This window comes from Citrus sinensis, chromosome 5, assembly GCF_022201045.2.
Source record: "Citrus sinensis cultivar Valencia sweet orange chromosome 5, DVS_A1.0, whole genome shotgun sequence".
In the NCBI taxonomy this organism is placed as follows: Eukaryota; Viridiplantae; Streptophyta; class Magnoliopsida; order Sapindales; family Rutaceae; genus Citrus; species Citrus sinensis.
In genome coordinates, this window is record NC_068560.1 from 11,375,601 (window position 1) to 11,398,543 (window position 22,943).

Below are 22,943 nucleotides of genomic sequence, written 5' to 3' on the forward strand. Positions count from 1 at the left end.
TTTAACTTTTTACTTAATCTAAAAAGTTTGAATAATATTATTAAAAGATATTCTCTAAAATATTACTACCTAATTGATTAATTTTCATTCTCACTTAAATAAAAAATTTAATAATTAGCATTTTTACCTATCTCTATAACTTGTGATAATATAGCGGTAGACTATATTATTTTTATCTTGTTATTATCTTCAAATTAGCATTATTTATCTTCATAATTTTTTATGAATATTTTTTTGTATAAAAACATCATAAACTACAGTAAAATTGATTAACATACACTAATCTAAAATATTAAAGGATTGTATTCAATTGAACATGATTTATGTTATAATAATATATTATCTTTTTTATGTTCTTTGAGATGTTTATTATTTGTTTAATATTTATAATTTGTAAGGGTACAAATGTAAAAATATTAGTTTTCAATTTTTTTAAGCAAAAAAATTAATATTTATTTTTAGCAATTAAAAAATAAATATATCATTTATATTCGATATTCAGCTCTATTTATAATTTCTACTAATTCATTTCTATTCAAATTCCAAAAAAAAAAAGAGGCCACCTAAAGTTTTACGTAATATTTTCTTGACTGATTTAACACATAATTATATGATATAATTCTCTCTCTCTCTCTCTCTCTATATATATATATATATATATATATATATTCTCCCTCCATTTTGAATTTGGCAGCCGAGCCCGTTCCATTCAAAATTAAACTAATTCTTCCAAAGATATTGTGAATGGAGTTAAAATTCTTGACATCTTGCTTCCCCTGGATAATCCTCTTTTTAATTATTGCTTTCGTGGGGGCTAAATATTTCGTGGGGGCTAAACCCCTTTGGCCGAAGTGGTTGGGCTGCTACCCTCACAAGTGTGAGGACAGTGGTTCAAGCCCCCACAAAACTTTTGTGGGGGCTAAATATTTATAAGTTCTTCTCCCTTGTGAAATGCGAGTGGAGCACGGACATCCCTCCTCTGTGAAAGTTATTTGTCTGGGTGTACTTCATAGAATTTAATGTAATAATGTAAGTCTCAGTTATGTATATATTATTGTAAATATCAGTGTGATGTCGGCTATAATAGCAGTTGTAAATATTTGTGCAATGCAGTAATCTGATGCGTAATCAGTATTAAAAAAAATTATTGCTTCTTTTTTATAATTCTCTTTTTAATTGTTATGATGAATAATGTTGAACTCTTGATATCTTGATTCTGCTATATAATTCTACTTTTAATTGTTTGCACCGTACATGTACAGACAACTTCCACCGCATCAGAAGGAAAAAGAAAATAGAAGATGAAGTTAATTAGTATTTTATCCGTAAATAATTTACGATTATGTGACTTAGAAGGTGAGTTTAAAAAGCAACAAAAATAAAATAAAATAGTACCTATGTTCAGTTTTGGTCTTCCAAGTAATAGTATTTAATCATGGTTTTGTAGTTGACAATTTTAAGATCTGATCCAAAGGCTCTTATGTTATGGGATTTCGTATGGGCTTCATATTCACATGAGAGAAGATGATGTCAGATATTTTATATTCACATGCTTTCATAAATTAATTATTAGTTTCAATAACGAGAGCAATTTACCATCTCGGATTTGATATTGTTAGATATTGTTAGGGTTTACCATTCTGATATCTCTTATAATCTATCCTAACAGAGTTAAAAATAAATATATTAAGAAACCCTAATATAGTTAGAAACTTCCTTTTCACTTAAGGGCAGTTAAAAAAGCAATACAATCCATTAATATATATATATATAGAAACTGCGAATTTAGAGGGATAAAATAGTTATTTTACCTGAAGAGGGCTGCTCAAATTGATAATGAAAATTTTGTGTGTGTATGTGTGTGTATGTATATATATAAATGCGGAAAGCAAGCAATCAATAATATTAAAAAAATGGTAATTGATTCTTGTAGTCATTATTTTAATTGAGGGGTTTAATTTATTAATAAAGGATCTAATTAAAGTCAAAGCTTAGATGCGACCTAGTGTGTGTAATATACTATCCCTTTGAGATTAGAGAATTGACTTTGGTGTGCCTCAAAAGCAGCATATATTATTACAAAGAAAAATTCTGCATCTTGTTCTTCTCAATGGATCAAACAGATCAAGAAAGTGAAATGGAGATTGATCTCTCCTTGAAAATAGATGCTCAAGAAGATAAAAAACCAGAAAATGGAGACCAAAATCAAAAAGTGCATGAAGACAGATTAGACAAAAAATATTCACGAGACAAAGAAGGAGAAGCTGAAGAATTATCCTTACAGGATGAAAACAAGAACAAAGGAGAGGTACTATATCTATTACTCTCTCTCTCTCTCCCTCTCTATATATATATATATATAAACACACGAATATCCTTTTCCTTTTGCTCTTTCTTCAGTTGTCCTGTTTATATCGTTTTCCTTTTGCAAGGAAAAAATATTTGCAAAGGGTTTTTCCTTTTTTTTTCCTCTTCTCTTATACTATTGTAATTTGGAAAACCTTGAAGGTAAAAGAAAATTTTATTGTTTTTGTTCTGATGGAACAAACAAATTAAAGCTGCTATCCCTTGTCAGTTATCCGTGTTGCAAAAGGAGATGAATAGGATGAAAAAAGAAAATACATTGCTGAGGAAAGTGGTAGAGCAAACAATGAAAGATTACTATGAGCTTCAAGTGAAATTGACCGCGATTCAGCAAAGTAGCCAGCAAATGGTATGATTCATTTCTATTTTTAAATCTTCTTTGTTCTGAATTAATTTGAGAGTCAATTCAATTGGTCTGATTATTAAATAATTTTGGTGATGCCACATCTATTTTTTCAATTTGTTTAGGATATTTCACATGCCTTTCTCTCACTGAAGGGTAATGAAAAGGCTTTCCAAGAACCAAAGGGAGCTGCCCAAATTTTAGAAACGAAAAACGAAAGTCCCCCATCAGCATCATCAAGAGATGATTTTTCTAAAAGGATTAGTACGGAATTAGGGTTATCTTTGAGGTTGCAAATTGAAAGAGAGGAAGATAAAAAAGACAACAAAGAGGTCATTGCTGCAAGCTTTCCATTATTACAAAAAAAGGTTGAACAGAGTGATCAATTCTCTGGACATCCAAGCCATGTTGCCTTGCCACCAAACAGAAAAGCTAGGGTTTCAGTGAGAACAAGATGCCAAGCAGCAACTGTAAGTTCACCAATTGTCCAAACATTATTACTCAACCTTTTCGCTAAATGCTAAATTTGAATTTGATTGTAGATCAATGATGGATGCCAATGGAGAAAATATGGTCAGAAAATAGCGAAAGGAAATCCTTGTCCCCGAGCTTATTATCGATGCACAGTTGCTCCTGGATGTCCTGTTAGAAAACAGGTAATTAAAATTCTCTAGCAATTGTCAGTAACAAACTTTTTATTCTATATATAATTTATATGTGTTATTCAATTCGCACAAATTTTCATACATTTTTTTGTACTTTTAATTAATTTCTTCTATTCCTTTTTTTTGTTATAATTATTTGACAAACCTTTATAATTTGGAATAAAGAAATATTTTCTAAATTTTGATTATTAGGTGCAAAGATGCCTAGAGGACATGTCAATTCTCATAACAACGTATGAAGGAACCCATAACCATCCACTCCCTGTGGGTGCAACTGCCATGGCATCAACGGCCTCCTCGGCAGCTTCATTTATGTTGCTGGATTCAAGTTACAATCCTCTATCAAATGCTGGCAATAATCCCGGTTTCTTCAAAGCATCTGATCTACATTACGAAAATGCACAAATGAACTCCTTTGCTTATCCGCCGAGCTCCCGACATGTAAACCCTAATGATCCTTCAAAAGGGATTGTGCTTGATCTAGCAGCAAGTTCCTATGATCTTCATCATCAACAACAATTATTATTCCCAGTGGCTGCTAGCTCCTCATCACATTCATCGTCTCAACCTGGTTTCAGCTGAATCATATCAAGCTATATCACAGTTATATTTGCACCATCTCTTATTTTAGCTCTAGAATGGAGTTGATATAGAAGTTGTGGATGCTAGTTGGTTTAATGGGTAAACTTTCTTCGACTTTGTACAAGAAATTTAAGATTTGAATCCACTCGTACTAAGGTTGAGTTGGGATTCAATTTATATTCATGTACGTAAATTTTAAAAAAAAATAAAGAGAAGAGAGAGAGAAGGTTGGAAAAAGCAAAGAAAATTACTCAAGTTGGCTAACATGTGACTACAATTGCTTCTGACCATAAATTTAGGGTTTCTGTTGCGGCTACTATTCCCTCGAGCTCTAATTAATAAAGAAAACAATTTATACAACTCATTCAACGTGGGGCCTTATTAAATTTCTTCTGTAATTCATCCTGGGATCCATGGGGAGGCTAGTAGCCGTGACAAGTGGGTCATTGAATAATCTTCGATCGGTATTCATCACCTCGAAGAATCAGAATAATACTTTGTTTATAAAAATAGAGGGGTTTAGTTATATATGTAGCATATTTGTAAAGAGTTTATATTTTCTAGATTTTGATTCCCATCTTCAATAGAATGTTGTTCCTAGTAAACACTACTATTTTTTGTTTTGGATCTTCCAAATCATTCCGGTGGGAGATTCAAATTCTTTTTTTTTTTTTATCCTTCGATAAAAAAAATTCACTCTTCTCATTAAAATTGGAGGTAGAACCAATAAAGATTTCTTTTTCTATTCATTTCTAGATTTGAGTACCTCATTCAAGAATTATTTTTGCTCCGGTCAGTAGGAATAAATAGAAAAGATAAATCCCTTATGATACACCAAATCTAACTTGGTTATTGATAGAGTAAATAGATTTGTCATTTCTTGAACAAAATCATGACATAACATGGATCCCCTCTGTTTTAGTCATGAAATAGATGAAACAAATCAAAAAATAGATTTTTGTCCAAGAATGAAATTTTATTGGAACTATCGATATCCAATTCATCCTTCGAAACCATATCACATCCCAGATCTAATGAAATAGGATGAATTGAGATGATATTTTGTAAATACATAATTATCTTGGATATATTAACATTTTTTCTCTAATTGCCTGGAAGGGACAAAAGAAACATCCACTTCTTTCTTCAGCAATTTCTAGTCTCAAATGGACTCTCAGTAGGATTCAAACCCAGATGAAATTATGACCATCAGTTAGAGGAAGAAGAATGAATGGATCTTGTAGGATTCCCAAGAAATTCTTCAATATCTTCCAAAAGTATATGCGTATTCATCTACCTTTTATGTTCTTTGAATAGCTAGGACATTGATTGATCAATGTGTGATATTCTAGATCCTCATTCCTAATTACGGAATCAAAATGATCTCTGGATTGATCAGAAGATCCTTTCAATTGGCTAGAATCCGTTACTTGAACGAAACTAGATCTTGTGGAATCATATTGAATATTTGACGATACATTCCGTACCTTGGTAAAAAATCGATCCTTGTTTACCAACCACACATTGTCTAACCAAATCCAATTCTCTCTCGCTATGTTCCTCAAAAAATCCGATTCGTGCGGATTCTTCCCCCAACTAACGAAGAGATCTTGGCGGAATTGCCACATATGAAATTGAGCACAATTTTGCAAAGAAATAGCCCACTTGTTTCTCAAGAAGAGATGGGAAAAACGCTCAATATCATTTGATTGAATAGTTGACCCAGCCCCTTGTTGTTTGAGGAAACCCCCCACTTCAATTGGTATTTTTTCACGAAAAGCAAACATGAGATAACAAATCCAGTCTTTCACTAAGATTTCGAATAAATGTCTCGAATTCAAGTTGATTATGTTTCACCTATTACTTGACAAAGACTATCAACAATTCCCAATCATGGTCCTTGCAATCGGATCACCCATATGATATACAAAAGATATTTGAGATCTTTATCTCTATTTCAGCAATCAGTTTCATTACGTATCTTACAACTAGAATCCCTTTTTTTTTCCAAGCTAATTCCTCCACCACCGCGAACCCCAGTTAGATTCAGGCATGATACACCTTTTAGTTATTGGGAGAACCCAAGTACTCTCTTTCGGATCCAGGAAAAAGCTCTCAGAGATCTTTTTTCCTTTTGGAAGATACAGGAGCGAAACAATCAACCTATTGATATTGGAAGACCCAAAATTGAAATTTCTTCCAATGTAACAATTCTGGGTCCAATAGAATTCATAAGTATAGGAAGAATTGTTGGATCTTTAATCCAATTTTGTTGGATCCTTCATCTAACTTTGGATTTATATATGAATAATCATGTGTTACGTATTGTCGTATAAAGCTAAGCCCAATTAAAACTGATCTATTAAGATTTTCAATAATTTGGACTTCAATATATCTTATAGGGTGGGGGCCATTAATATATAGAGACTTAAGGGTAATTGCTATTTCTATGATGGGCTGAAATAAGAATATCTAAAGATAACAGAAAAAGTTATCTAAGTAAATTATTATAGTACCCAAGTCACATGTATCATTCTATTCTTTTTGACATCCTGTCATCAAAGATAGTGCATAAAGGAAATTAAAGAATTCATTAGGAGAATGTGTTGATTTAGAAGACAAACCACATGATCTCTACAAACAAATTAAGCACAATGGATTCATGTATGCCTCTGCATATTTAAATAATTGATTTTTGATGATACAACATGAATGTTCCTGAATTTTAAGTGGTGGCTTTAACCAAAGATTAGTGTTCTTACAAGAAGCCCTGTCAAATAGAGATTTTTTCTTTCGACCATATTTCGATTGTTAATACGATATATAAGGATCGCTACTACAAACAGTACTACACACTTGATCGTGAAATATCGATTGCTTGTTGAACCCTGTGAATTGTGTGAAAGTAAGATACTCTGAATTCATGGATCCAAGAGTCTTATAAAATGTTCTTCCTGGAAAAAATGTGAATGAAAGAATTCTGGAATTTATTCTACTCTTCTAATTTAATGAGGTTTTCTTGTCTTTGCATTTTTATTTGAATTCCTTTTTAGTAGGAAAATTATTCTAAAACAAGCATGTTAAATTTTATTATAAAAAGTTAAAGACACAAGGTATTGTATATTGGATTGTGCTATTGTAAATGCTGAAAAACAAAAATTATATATTTATCAAAAATAAAGAGAAGACAACTAAATTAATGACAACTCCACTAAGTGTCACGACCCCGACCCTGGGGGCACGTGAGAATTAAGAATATTTTAACTATCACAATACTATGAGGTAGGAAAAAACAACAACCACAACACTACAATGAGAAATTTGACTAAAGCGCCTATTTACTGCAAATTTAAAGCAAATTCTAATACAGCATATGAATACAATAAATGCAAGTAGAAAATATCTATTTTTAAAAGTGAAGACTTCTTAGAGGATTCCAAACTATAACAAAATAATCCACTGAAAGTTATAAACTTCTCAACTATAAGAAGACATCAAACTCTACTTTACCCCATGTATCGACATCCCCAAGACATGAAAAGTAACGGGCGTGAGCTAATAACTAATAGGTAGATATAAGTAATTGAGGTTTCAATAATATCAGTAAAGGCCGAATGGTTAGGGCTGCCGCCCTCAGAATATTCTAATCCCCACATAAGCATATAGGGATAATTCCTTCTTGAATTATATTGTATAATTAAGTGCACTACAAGAAAACAAGTAATAGATGACGGAAAATAACTATCATAAAAAGAGGTGCATAACAGACAATTCATTCGTCATCTATGTCATTGTCATTAATTTATGATAGAATATTTTTTGTCATGAATTCGCAATGTTATTTCACAGTCATATGTCCGTCACACAATATTTTGATATAAAAAAATTTAAATTTAAATTTAAATTTATTTAAATTTTCACGCCATTTTTTTAAATTTTTTAGGGGAAATTAAATTGTCATTTGTAAATTTATTATTCAATTTTGGGAAAATGTTTTATAACAGACTTTATGATGGGTATTTCTCGTCATAAAGTTATATTTTAAAAATATATATATATATTATGATTACAATTTATTTGTGAATTCCTGTTTACAAATTTAATTAATTAATAAAAATTTATATAATAAAAAAAACTAAAAACAATTAATATTAATCAACATCCATTAAATTCAACAAATTAATTTCAAAATAAATACATTTAGTATCCAATGTCATCACCACCAATAGATAATAAAACATCCCAAATTAAAAAGGACCAAACTAAAATATTAAAAAAAATAGTTAAATTCCAATTCAACTTCAAGAAAACTTCAAATTCCAGCCACTAAGCCAAGTTACCCAACAAAACTTTCAAAGATTAATGAAAATATTCCAACAGCAAGACTTCCAGTAGCAATACCCTCTTCCAGCGGCAATACTCTAATAGCCATGTACCCAAAACACTCCAACCCACTATAATTCCAGCCACATACCCACCATCTTCCAACATCACAATAATTCCAGCCTTATACCCAATAATATTCCAACCCAAACCCAGCAAACCAATCTATTCAAAATCAATCAAAATACTCAACGTTATCGAATGCATAACATGCACACTACAACTGTTAACAACATCTACTATAATTTGACATTACAACTTTAATTTCAACAAATTACAACATGAACTTTTCAAAAATGAAAGACCTAGTTACAAAATGTACTTCATGCATTCAAGCAGCCAAAGAAAGTAATAAACTAGGAAAAGAATAAAAATCTATTTAGTAGCATAGTCCCAATAATCCATTAAAAAAATAGAAATGTTGTACCTGCAGCATAGATTTCCAAATAGAAAAGCAAATTATATATAATTCGAACTTTTAGGATAGATAGACATAAGCAGGAGCTAGAAATAATAAATAAGAACTAGAAAGGTCAATATATACCAGTGTAACATGTTCCAAAATTCCTTTAAAAACATAGAAACATTTCCACAATAACAACACAAAAAATTGGGGAAAAAAGAGAAGACTATTGAACTTCATGTGCCTATGTAATATAGATAGAAATGAGACGTGAGATAAGAAACAAAAATACTCAAATCCCTCAAGATAATAGCCTTCACATTTCTCAAAAATTTCAAACACGCTGCCATCATTGCAACAAAATTTGGCAAAACAAAAAACAAAGTTAGAGACCCCCATTCAACAAAGTCCCAGTTATTCAACAAAAGTAAGAAACATCTTACTATCACTGCAACATAAATTTACACAAATGATAACCAAATTGCAAGTTGATTTTATGTGTCTACACAGCTAGAAAGAGGAGTAATAACCTAGAAGATTTAAAAACTCAATAGACTGACCAAACTACAAGTTGATTTTACGTGTCTAAGAAAAGAATAAAAATCTATTTAGTAGCATAGTCCAATAATCCACAAAAACATAGAAATGTTGTCCCTGAGGCATAGATTTCCAAATAGAAAAGCAAATTATAATTTGAACCTTTAGGAGCAAGAAATAACAAATAAGAATTAAAAAGTTCAATGTGTTCCAAAATTCCCTTAAAAACAGAAGAACATTTACACAACTACAGCATAAAAAAATTTGATGAGAACCATCAACGGAATGCCATTAAAGCTTCAAGTGATCCTTTACACATTCATGGAGGCCCAATTACAAGAGCTAGAGCCAAAAAGATGCTAGCTACATTAAATGGATTAATTGAGAAAAAATGGATTGAAAATGCAATTCACGATGCAAGACATCATGAATTTGGCTTGGAGAGAAGACAAGGCATTGTGGGCATTATTCAAGCTATTAGGCAGCCAAATACACAATTTGAATCAAATGCAGAAAGGGAAAAATCGGAATAAATCTGGTATTGATTGAGCTAGAATTAATGTGCAAGCTATATACTGTTGGAAAGATAATTAAGTTAGCTTTCCAATGCATTTTACAGAGCTGGAGTTGGAGTTCTCTAGAAGGAGTTATGATCAATTTATTACAGCTTGTTTAGGCTTGGGAATTCAAACGACTCCTTTGATTATTCAACTTCATTTATTTGTTTTGTGTCAAGTTTATCAATGTGTTAGGTACATCTATCATTAATAATAGTGGGTTGGTGAAGGCTTTTAAAGCACCCTTTGACAAACCTATACTTGGAGGGTTGTTCCAATATTTCCATTTGTATTTTTAGGATCTTGGGTTTCTTTTAGCTTATTTAAACTCAGCAACCTTGCTATGTATGATAATTAAGAGATTAATATTATTTGAATTTGAAAGATTATTCTTTCTTTGGTTGTTTTGAAAACTAGTGAACTTATCAAGAATTTGCATTCTTGTGGCGTTCCAAATTTAGACTTATCACTCACCTTCTCATCTATTTCTTGAGTGTGGCGTCAATATCATTCTCTATACCTTTGGTTCATGCCTTTCTTAAGCATTGGGTCAAGGTTTTGTTTGTTATAAATCTGTTTAAAACTTTCTTGGAAAGTTGAAACTACAATTTAAGTGTGAGTTTCAAAGTTTCATTGTGGGATTTCGTGGAACCTTGTGTAAGACTTTGAAGCTTTTGGTGCAGCTCCCTATAATAATGACTAGGAACAAATCCCCTCCTCATGATGGCCTTCATCTCCTCCCAAGTGTTTATAGGCCTTCCACGATTTCCCACCAAATAATAGCATAATCAGTAAATTCAACAGCAGCTAGTTTTACCTTTTTCTCCTCAGAGTAGTTGTGGCAATCAAATACTAGCTCTACCTTTTTTTCCCACTCCAAATAAACTTCCGGATCATTTTTACCTTGAAAAGAAGGAATTTTTAGTTTGATACTCCCCAAATCATGATCTATACATCTTACTATTCTATTTCTTGAGTGTGGCGTCAATATCATTCTCTATACCTTTGGTTCATGCTTTTCTTAAGCATTGGGTCAAGGTTTTGTTTGTCATAAATCTGTTTAGAACTTTCTTGAAAAGTTGAAACTACAATTTAAGTGTGAGTTTCAAAGTTTCATTGTGGGAAATTTGTATCATTTGGTATCAGAGCTAGTTTCTAATCAGGTTTGAATGTCTTATTTATTTTGATTATCAAAAAAAAGAAGAGAAAAAAAAACGTACAAAAAAAAAAGATCACAAAAGGATTCAAGTATTTCTACTTTCATCAAATTGAATTTTAGTTATTCATTTTCCTTGACATTGTTTACACACAATATCAATTGTGTTGCTTCGTTTGCTTGCTTTCCTTTCTTCAATTTCCTTTTCATTCTTTGTGTTCTCTTAATTTCTTTTCTTTGTTAGTGTACTGGAATTATATGTTAATGATCCTAATTTTGCTAATGTGTTTAATGCTTGTGAGAAAGTTTCATTCGGTAAGTTCTATAGGCATGATGGGTTCTTATTTAGAGAAAATAAATTGTGTGTGCCTAATAGTTCTTTGCGTGAATTGTTTGTACTTGAAGCTCATGGGGGAGGTTTAATGGGACATTTTGGCATTGCAAAGACTTTAGATGTTTTTCAAAGTTTCATTGTGGGATTTCATATCAAAATTGGGGTAAGAAAAAAAGGGGGGGGGGGGGGGAAGACTAATATACTATCTGAAATTTATGTGCTTATGTAACATAGATAGAAATGAGAAGTGAGATAAGAAACAAAAACAATCAAATCCCTCAAGTGAAATAGCCTTCATATTCCTCAAATTTTTGAAACTCGCTGCCATTACTGCAACAAGATTTGGCAAAACAAAAAGCAAAATTAGAGACCCCACATTTAGCACAGTCCCAGTTATTCCACAAAAGCAAGAAACATCTCGCTATCACTACAACACAAATTTGCACAAATGATAACCAAATTACAAGTGATTTTGTATGTCTAGATAGCTAGAAAAATGAGTAATAAACTAGAAGATTAAAAAGGTCAATAGACTAACTAAATTATGAGTTGATTTTACGTGTCTAGACAACCACAAAGAGGAGTAATAAACTAGAAGTAAGAATATAAAAAAAAACTCATTAGACGTCCCCTTGAGTAGTAGAATAGTTGGCACTCCTCAAAAATTAAGAATATTTCTCAACCACAACAACAAAAAAAATTGCAAAAAATGGCAAGATTCTTTACAATAGCAATAATTATTATTAGTACTTTTTTCCAATGTTCTTTTTCCATGTCAATTTCGTTCTTGAACATCTTTATCAATTGTTTTTCTTTCGATAGTCTTACTTCTAAATCAACCCATGCATTCATATTAATTATTCGCTCATTGGTCTTTTCATGACTTCTAAGTTTAGAAATAAGATTTTTCCAATCTCTTGTTCCTTTATCATTAAGCTGATTTTTCCTACAATTTGTATTGAATAATTTGCAACAAAAACAATATACTTTGTCAAAATCTTTTGAATATATTAACCATTTTCTGTCATGTTTTTCTCCATTTGATAAGATTTTAACATAAAATCCAGTAGAGAAATGCCTAGAACTTTCCTCTTTTGGGAAAGTTATATTATTCTCTCTAATTGGGCCTTTTTCTACTAAAAGATCTCTTAACTTTGTACCGACATTTTTCCCTCTTCCCGGATTATAACATTATTTAGAGCAAAAAAAATTTCAATATCAACTTTGTTGGTATTTTTGTTGTTATCATCTTTAATGTTGTTTATTTCATTCATTATTTAATTCATTTGAAGTTGGTTGTTCAATAACTAATTCTTCACTTTAATCTATATCTTTTTTATTATTTATGACAAATTTATCAAGAGCCCCTCTTTGAAATTGGACTAATTTTTCTATTCTCCTCCTTTTTTTGTAGTTTTTCATATCTTGATGCATATATTTTTTTGGTACATTAAGTAGCCCAATAAGGCTAAACAATCACTCGGCGAGGAATCGAGATCCCCAAGCCATCATACAAAAGCCAAGTAGAGATCACAGAGGGGGGAAATGAAAAAATGTGAAGTCCCAGAGGAAGCTGGAGAGCATGGGAAGCCATAAGATTCGCTGCATAATTCGATTCCCAGTAAAAATGATGCACAGCTACTCGCCAATTGCGAGCCATCAGCCCTTGAATATCACAAATTAGAGGATAACAAGCATTAACGGTAAAACAGTCTCTGGCAATCATATGAACCGCGCACGCACTATCAGCTTCAATGAGAAGGTCACGAGGTCACGAATGCCAATCTCCGAAGCGAGCAACAGCCCCTGATAAATTCCCCATAATTCAGCCATTGTCATCGAGTACACACCAAGATTAATACTGAAACCTTTGACCCACTCTCCATTACTATTCCGAATTAGACCCCCAGCCCCAGTTATCCTGAGTTCCTTGTGGAGCTGTCAGTATTTAATTTAAATACACCCACGGGATGAGGACTCCAATGCATCCATTGAGTAACTCGAGCCACTCCTGTTTGGATTTCCGATTGGCTAATTGTTTGGATTTCAGCTGCTCATGACTTGATATCTAGAACAATGTTCTAAGTGTTGTTGTAATTATTCGAAAAAAAACAGCTTGGTTCCTCCAAAAGGACCAAAACCACAGCCTCCAGACTACCACAACAAAAATATATTGCCATCCTACATTTCCAATAATCTCCTTGGACTTCTCAGATTAATAACGATCCAATTTTCCAAACTCATGTTGAAAAATTCATCTCTACAAGTTGAATTCAGCAACGAAGACCACACTTTCTTGGCATGGAAGCAATCTCGTAGCACATGTAAAATATTTTCTACAGCATAACTACACCTAGGACACTGGACATCCGTGATAATATGCCTTTTAAAGAGAAACTCTTTAGTTTTCAGAGATTTCTTCATAGCTAGCCACAGAAAAGTGGGAATAGATTGAGGTCTTTTCCACTTCCAGATGACCGTCCATTTTAAATTTTTTCATAATTGAACTGGATCTATGATGGACGTATAAGCTGAATTCAAACTGAACTCTCTAGTCTTAGAATAAGACCAGTAACACAGGTCTTTTGCTTCATTCCTACTTGGGGGTTTAATGGCAGCAATCTTTAATAATACATTGTTTGGAAGTAAATTCTCAAACAAAAGCCAATTTCAGTGCCCCTCTACCGTAACAAAATCTGCTACAACATTATTTGGTAAAAGCTGGTTAACTTGGGGATTTGTATGAGCAGCCAAAATCGTTCCATCGTGAAGCCATGCGTCCCACCAAAACCAAGCTATCTGACCATTTCCAATAGCCCAAAACCGAGCTATCTGACCATTTCCAATAGCCCAACTGACCCCCCGAAGAACTTTACTCTAAATGTCCCCAACAGCCTTCCAAAGGTGAGATCCATATTTAGTGGAGAGCTCAGGACGAAGGTTATCAGGATCAATGTTATATTTAGTACAAAGGACCTTAACCCAGAATCTATTCGGATTAGATAACAAGCCCCAACCAATCTTCATGACCAACACCGAATTCATTGCCTTCAGATTCTTAAGTCCTAGACCGCCATGATCTTTGGAAATACAAATATTGCTCCATTTAACAAAACTGATTTTCCTATCATCCTTTTTACCACTCCAAATAAAACGCCACATATTTGATCAATTTTAACATGAACACTCGCTGGCAGCTTTGTGGTCTGCATAGCATACACTGGGATGACTTGTAAGACCACTTGTGTGACCGTGATTCGACCAACAAGGGATAAATTAAGGGCATTCCAACCTGAAAGTCTCTGCTCCACTTTGTCTAAGATAGCTTGATATGTGCTTTTCCCCACCCGAGAGTGAAGAACGGGCATCCCCAAGTATTTGCCCAAATTCTTTGCGACAGTAAAACCCAAGTCCTGTCCAATCTTGCAAGCCTCCCCTGGAGCAAGATTCCTAGAGAAAAAGACTGGGTTTTTGTTTTGTTAACCTGTTCACCCAAGCTCATGCAGAAAGTTGCAAGGACATTATTGATAACAGTAGCCTGTTCCCTAGAGGCCTCTGCCAAAAGAATAAGGTCATCAGTGAAAAAGAGATGAGTAATGGGAATACCTTTGCAGCCAAGGCGAATGAGCTTCCATTTTCTGACCCTCATAGCTTGGTTGATACCATGGTTAAGGCATTCAATACATAACACAAAATTGTAGGGAGAGAGCGGATCACCCTGTCTAATTCCCTTGGACGGAGAGAAAGATTTGATTAGCTCCCCATTCTATAAAACTTGCATGGACACAGAAGTGATGCATTCCATAATAACGCGGATAAACTCCATAGGGAGGCCTACTAGGCACAACGTTTCATAAATAAAATTCCAGTTAAGTCTATCATATGCCTTCTCAAGATCTACTTTAATCAACATATTTCCTATCTTCCCTCTCTTTCTTTTCATTCAATGAATAATTTCCTGAGCTACCATTATATTTTTCAGTAATATGTCTGCCCGACACGAAGCTGGTTTGAGTGAGACCAATGAGGTTCGGTAGCAAAGGCTTCAATCTGTTGCCCAATAATTTAGTAACCATTTTATAAACAATGGTACACAAACTTATCGACCTATGGAGCTTGAGATTGATACGATTCTGGGTCTAGGGGACAAGAACAACGAGCGTACTGTTGATCCTCACTGGGACTTTCCCTTTTGAAAATATCTGCTTAACGAGCTTACACACGTCCCACTAAGTCCCATTGGGATTGAAAGAAAATTGCATTGAGACTATCAATACTCGGTGCTTTCATAGGAGGCATGATAAAAATAGTATTTTTAACTTCTATATCACCTACATCTTGCTAAAGTGTCTCCCTCGAACCCGTTTCAAGCGCCGGGTAATTTGCATTGACAGGATAAGGGATATGCTCCTTATTATCTTATATATAGAGTCCAGAAAAGAACTCCACAACGTGCTTCTTAATCCCCCTTTCATCGTGCAGCCACTGCCCTAGCTGATATTCAATTGTTTCAATACGGTTTATACGTCTTCTCTGAATGGTCTTACGATAGAATTATTCGGTATTTCTGACTCCCCGAGCAATCCAATCCCTCCTCGCTTTCTGGTACCACAACAATTCTTCCTGAGTAAGGATTGTCTCCAATTCTCCTTTAAGTTTTCCTTATAAATCTAAAAGTCACTTGGAGCTATGATCCTCCAAAGCCCTCCTCTAAGTTTTCCTTATAAATCTAAAAGTCACTTGGAGCTATGATCCTCCAAAGCCCTCTGAATTCCATTTAATCTAGCCAGTAAAGTCCTCTTCCTTTTAAAAATGCTACCGAAAACGTTTTTATTCCACTGTCTCGCTTTGTCAGTAAAGTCCTTAGCCGAGTTAAGAAAATCCTTGTTACGATCCCAACAATGAAACATGAATCCTTTTAACGAGCATTTGTTAACCATGAAGCCATGAAGCGAAAAGGTTTAGAATTATGCCTACTCTGAAAATTACGCCCAAATAGAATGAGAATTAGCCTGTGATCTGAATTAATCCTTGAAAGATGGAGAATTATTGACCACTCATCATTACTTATGGCTCGGTCAAGTCTCTTTAATAAATTTCCACGGTTCCAAGTGAAGTTTGGACCCTTGTAAGTCAGCTCACAAAAATTGTTTCGGAAACAACACTTATTGAACAGCCTATAAACTCCACTAACTCTAGCCGACCCTTTTTTTTTTCGAACTAAAACGTATGGCATTAAAATCCGTTGCCAACAACCAAGGGCCTCTGATAGTAGCTGTTAAAACATCAATTTCCATCCACAAGCTGCTTCGAATAGAAGGATGTGGACTAGCATAAATAGCGGTGAACCATGACAACACTCCCTCACTATTGGAAACCTTGCAGTGGATGAACTGCCTGTGATTTACAATAATTTCCACACTGATATTATCCCTCCATAACAGCTAAATTCCTCCAGCGAAACCCACGGCTTCCACTTGATGGGAATTATCATAACCACTCCTTCGAATGAAACTATTAGCCTTAACCACATTTACCTTCGGCTTCAACAGGGAAACCAAAGTAGGTTTATACATGTTTCGAAGAGACTTAAAGGTTTTGAGGAAGTGAGGTGAGGAAACTCCCTGACAATTCTAACACAAACAAAAGAACCATTACAAAATAAATAATGAGAGAAAGTAGATCTTACTGATCAAAACCTACGGCCGCAAACTCCATTTCTGTTTCATCCTCCTCATCCAAAGAAACCATTGTTTCAAAGGATTCGGATACCTCGTCAAAATCACCCATGTACTCACTCTCTGAATCATCACCATCATCATCTATGTCTTCACGCCCCACATCGGGGGGTTCACAGTTATGGGCCTTATGGCACTCAGAGGTGGAGGGATCCTTAGCGGGGATTAGCTAGGTAATGTTTTGGCCTTTAGTTTGGGAGGCCAAGGTAACGGCAGAGTGTTTAGCAGGATTTAAGGTAGTTGAAACTAAACCCAGCGATGGAAAATTGGAATGCATGGGGTTGCATGGGAGAGAAAGACGAGGGGTTGGAACATTAAAATGCATGGGTTCATTAATGTGTGGCTGACTTGGGTTAAAATGGTTTTGCATGGGAATGGTCAAAGGACCCTTTGAATTTTGGCCAACAGTTGTTTTAGACTTGGCGGGGAATTTTCGTGGCTGTTTCTTGCCCTTTGGGGTCATGGGCATTTTTTCTTTGTTTGTTATAGCTTGGTTAGCTCTAGGCTTGGTCTTTTTGCGGTTAACTTGGGTTTGCTGTTTAGGTTCTAGGGTTGGGTTAGATTGATTAGGATCCCTAATCATGACATTATTCCCTGTAGGATTATTCTGATTTGCACCTCTGATAGTGGACCAAATTGAGATCCCCCAATAGGGTTACCATTTGTATTTTTTTTAGTTGACATTTATTTAAATCTAAAAAAACAAATAAACAAACACAATTTTTTTTCTAGATTATTCAAGCCATAATCAATACAAAAAATAAAAACTAATTAAATTTAAAAAGGATAAGAACAGTAATAATTAAAAATAGAAAAAATAGAATGATAGCACCTGAAATTGAGTCAATTGACTATTGAAATGAATACGATGATGGCAATGAATTTCGTAGAGAAAGAGAAGAGAGCATGAAAACTTTTTGCTAAAAGTATACTTGATTTAATGTGTATCGGTTTATAGATAATGAGTTTTTAAATATATTTTAATAGAATACTAAAAGTTAGCTCTCAAAATCTAACATTACTAATTTTAATAAGAGTTATTTTTGGAAAGGAAAAGCATAGATTTTTTTTTTTGAGGAAATACTAAAAAAAGTAAACAAGTAACCTTCAAAAAAACTATTATACCATAAAAATATATATTATATTTAAGGTAAAGATTATCAAATAAGAGCGATAATTATGTATAAGCGTAAAAATAGTGTAAAACCAAAAAATTAAACTTTTCTACTATAGAAAAAAATATATACGTACCTAAATTTTTTTAAAATCTAAAAGAATATTAATTATACTAATTAATAAATAGATACCCAAAGATTAGGGCTTTCCTACGTACGGGACTCTAGGCAACCACCAAATTCGCCTAGTGCTAAAGTCACCGTTGAAGTGGTTGCAACCAGTGGCAGACCTGCACGTGGGCTAGACCGGGCTGTAGCCAGGTCTAGTTTAGAAAAAATCATTACACCCTTACTTTTTTAATAATTTAGTAAAATAATAGAGTTTTCATTTTATTTTCATATATGTCCCTAACTCAACTACCCTTACATTTTCATCAATTTAGTATAACAATAGAGTTTTCATTTTATATTTAAATATATCCCTAACTCAATTACCCATATGTTTTCATTAATTTTATATAATAATAGAGTTTTTATTTTATTTATAAATGTGTCCCTAAGTCAATTATATTATTTTCAATTGAAATTAGTGACTTATTTTATAAAATGATTAAATTATATATTTATTGAATAGATTGAAAACATTAGGGTGTTAAAATTTTATTACTGCTTTAATTTATTTTAAAAAGCTTCTAATTAAAAAATATATATGTCAATGTAATATAACATCATCACTAGACTTAAAAGTACTTACAGAAATAACATATAGTAACAATTATCAATATTTTCATAAAATTTTAATGTGAATTTTCAGATTTTATTTACTAGTTATATTAACTAAGATGACAAGTTAGAAAATAAAATTTGAGTATTTTAAGAGCTTTTAATAGAATAATCATCAACTTCTAGTTCTTTAAAGAGAGATAGAGCATCTGACAAAGAAACAACTACACCCAAATATCTTTTTGCTGAATTGAGTTTAGTTTAGTTTATTATTGAAACTTTTGATTAAAAATACTTTTACAATTTGAAAGGATGAATAAATTTTAATTATTTAATTTATTAAGTCAGATAATTTAGTACTTCACTTCAAGCATAAAAGTTTTACTTTCAATTTTTAATTGATTGTAATTACATGTATTGATCTATTTTAATTTAAAATTCTTAATTGATTTTTTAATCCTTATATAATTACAAGTTATTATAGGTTGCAATGTCAAATTCTATAATTAAAAAATAATTTCATATTTGAGTTGTCTTTTGTTTTCTACTCTTTTTTTATAATTATTTTTGTTTATAGTACATATTTAGAGAGATAAAGTTCTTGGTATTCCTCCTTATTTAATATACTTATTTCTACTTATAAATTTTTATGTTCGCTTCAAAATATAAATTTTAAAATTTAGCCCGGGGTAATATTAAATCCTGGATCCGCCCCTGGTTGCAACCTAGTTTCATCCTTCTCTTTTACATCAAGTACTCACCTCAACATTGTTGCCGCTAGCTTCGCAGATCAGCAAAACATTGACCATACATGATAGAACCACACTTTCAGTATTTTCATTTTTTCAACAAACAATTCCTTTTTTTTTCAAACAAATAATTAGATTTTCACTATTTTTAGTTTTAGATATTGTTTTGATAACAAATTATCAAATGAGTTTTCAAATTCACCAAAAATAAATCATTTATATATTATAAAACAATAAAAAAATACTAAATTCATTTGAAAAGCAATACCAAATGAGAAATTGTCCTTATTTTTTTTAAAAAAACATTTTGTATAAAGCATGTAACCAAATGCATCCAAATGCATTTTCACTTGTTTTCTAAAATTAAAAAAAAATTGAAAAATGTTACCAAATCCATGCTAAATTACTGTTTTTATTTTTTACTAGAAAATAGAACTACGATTCGCGCGGCTTTGAAAAAAGAATTTAGTATTATTCTTTTTTCTTACTTTGCACTTGATGAAACTGATAAAAAATATGAATTGTTTTTTTTTTAAGATGAGGCAACCTTATAAAACTAATGTTATTTATGGAAGTTAATTATTTTTTTGTTAACTTTAAAAATATATATTAATGTGTATAGTGTACCTGTACAGACCTTATACCTTTTGTAGTTGTTAATAAGTTCCAAATTATATTCAACTTGCTAATCTGTTAGAACTTTTATATCTCTTTTTTTCCAACCAGCTCCAACGATCTCAATATCACCCACACCACTTAAACTCTCACAACATCTGTAATATTATGGAAAAATAACATAAAAATGTTAAAACATAAAGATCAATAATTTCTAATATACACTTAAAGATTAACAAACATTAATAATTAAAAAAATACATGAGAGGATTGTGCTATCATTCACATGTATATCAATCAAATTCAGAGATATGAATTGGAATCCATTGATCGGAATCATAACATTTCCTTCTTCTAACCTATTAAGCGAAGTTATGACCGAGAAGATAATTTTATACTAATTTGAAAGTGGTCTGTACTCGCATATAGTTGAAACAACTTTCAAATTCTAGACATTGTACAAAGAACTATCACTCAACATGTGCTTCAACCTTGTCACTAAATTTTTCCTGATTATTGAATGCATTAGATTTTTCTACAAAAAAAAATGCTATATTAAGTGTAAAACAATTGGGAAAAAATTTAGAGAAACAATGGGAGAAAGAATTTTTCATACAACATTTTCATCAATAAAAATAATGTTCACACTAATCAATTCTCCATTCTTCTTGGTATTAATAGACTCCCACATCCTCCAAAGCCTAACCCTTATCATCCAACTATCTTTATCATTGTTCAACTCATGAAGAAAAGAGTGCTTCATAAAACACACAATACTAAAAAATCAAATAAGTCAAAAAATAAAAACACAAGAACATTTCTAAAGAAGATGTTGATTAAATAATAATAAAAACTCAAACATAATAAATCTTAAATACTTAATGTTTATAAAGTTTGAAGAAGGCAAAAGACACTAAACAATAGGTTTCATAATTAAATATGAGATTATAACATTAAAATTAGGTCTTAGTGACATTGGTGAGGGAAGATGAAGGAACATTCTTTCCTATATTAATTAGTTGATGTAGTTGATGTAGTTGATGTATTTTAAGCCACTAAAGTTTAGTTGTTGGCTTAATAAAATAAATAAACATTTCAAGACTTATAATTAATTATTATTAATGGTTACATATTGTTGAATTTAAATAGAAAGAGGAAGAGACATGCACTACTAGAAAAATGGTCTTTACTGATACTTAACTCGTGACACTTTATTAAAAAGTATCAATATTTACATACATATGGACCATTTTTCATGTTTAACATATAAGTATTACAAATTACTGATACCATAGTGTTTGCAAGTCAGACATCAGAGATCACTGACACTAAGCTATCAGTTAAAAAATCAAAATAATTCTAATCTTGTTCCAAATAGAACTCGAACCCAAGACCTATAGAAGTCAAGCTTTTTAAGTTAAAAGGAAAAGAAAAAACCATAATATAATACACAAAAAAATGTATATATAAAAAAAAACCCTAATTCCGTAAATCTCTAAATCTAATCTAGATCAATTTCATCTTCTAAACTCTCTTTCTCTCTGAGTCTCAGTAGCCACGGTCTCTCTCTCAGCAGTCACGGTCACGGAAACAATTACATAGCCACGGTCTCTCTCTCTAGTACGTCGTCACTCACCCAGTTTGTTGTCAGCTAGTGCATCGTGACCGTCAGCCTGTGTGCAGTCTGCCAGCACGTCGCCACTCTTTAGGTAGTCTTCGGCGAAGCATCCACACTGCGAGCCGTCATCGTCGATTTGTGCTTTCCTCACTGTGCGTTCGTCGTGTCATGGCGGTTCTCACTCGTCAGCTTCAGCCAGTCTTGCATCCTCAGAGTCATCACTCGTCAGTCGGGGGTCGTTGTAGTCGTCACAGACACGGTCATCTGTTGTTGTTATTTTCAAATTTCAATTTTCGTTCATAATAAAGGTATAATAGTAGAAAAATTATTTTAATTTATTTGATTTTTGTATTAATGTATTCGATGGAAATCGAATACTTGGTTAAAAAAAATTGAAATTTTTTCAGTTATGCATTTGATATCATTCTTGTTTAAGAAGCACGCATTTCAATAGTTGATTTATTTGACAGAGCAGAGCAGAAGGCTTTTGAAACCTCAGCTTCCTTTTTTTTTTAATCTTTTATGGCGAAAGTAGGGTAAGAATAGTATGAAAACATGTTTTGCTTTCTTCTTGGATGGCTAACTTGGCTTGCCATGGGAGAGTGGGAAGCTGATTTATATCATATTAATTACATCACATGGTTATATAATAAAAGTTATATTTTTTTAGGAATGTGTATTTGTGTCATATTTTGAGCAGAACATTTACTTGTTCAAATAGGGACTCGTAGTATACCGACCTTGATGGGAGCTGTGGATATTTCATGGTCAATGGGGATGATTGGCTATTCAAGTATTGAATGTTGCTTTAGTGGTAGTTAGATCTTTCTATTCTGCCTTTTTTTTATTTAATAGTGTTTATATAATGAATAATCAACAGTTCTTTGACTAGAAAGTTGTTGGTAGCATCATGGACCCAATTTGTGAGTATATCATTTCTCCTAACTTGCAAATATTTGTTCATTAGCAATATTTATTTTGGGAATACTTTGTACCTATAACGATCTGTAATGTTTCTGGATTCTATTTACCTTTTGAGGACCTTAGAATGATTATGTATG

At 32.5% G+C, this 22,943-nt stretch overlaps 1 protein-coding gene across 2 annotated transcripts; it reads left to right on the forward strand.

The window, feature by feature from the left end:
* The first annotated feature begins 2,065 nt into the window (after positions 1-2,065).
* Positions 2,066-4,209, forward strand: LOC112495913 (probable WRKY transcription factor 9). Of its 2 annotated transcripts, none has more exons than XM_052442418.1 (5): positions 2,066-2,308; positions 2,576-2,713; positions 2,833-3,177; positions 3,250-3,363; positions 3,565-4,209. In XM_052442418.1, exons 1-5 carry the CDS (start codon positions 2,111-2,113, stop codon positions 3,952-3,954), a joined length of 1,185 nt encoding a protein of 394 aa, XP_052298378.1. In that variant the 5' UTR covers positions 2,066-2,110; the 3' UTR covers positions 3,955-4,209. The 2 variants fall into 2 exon arrangements, with proteins under 2 accessions (XP_052298378.1, XP_024948583.2); XM_025092815.2 differs by having other exon boundaries at positions 2,863-3,177.
* Positions 4,210-22,943: the final 18,734 nt, after the last annotated feature.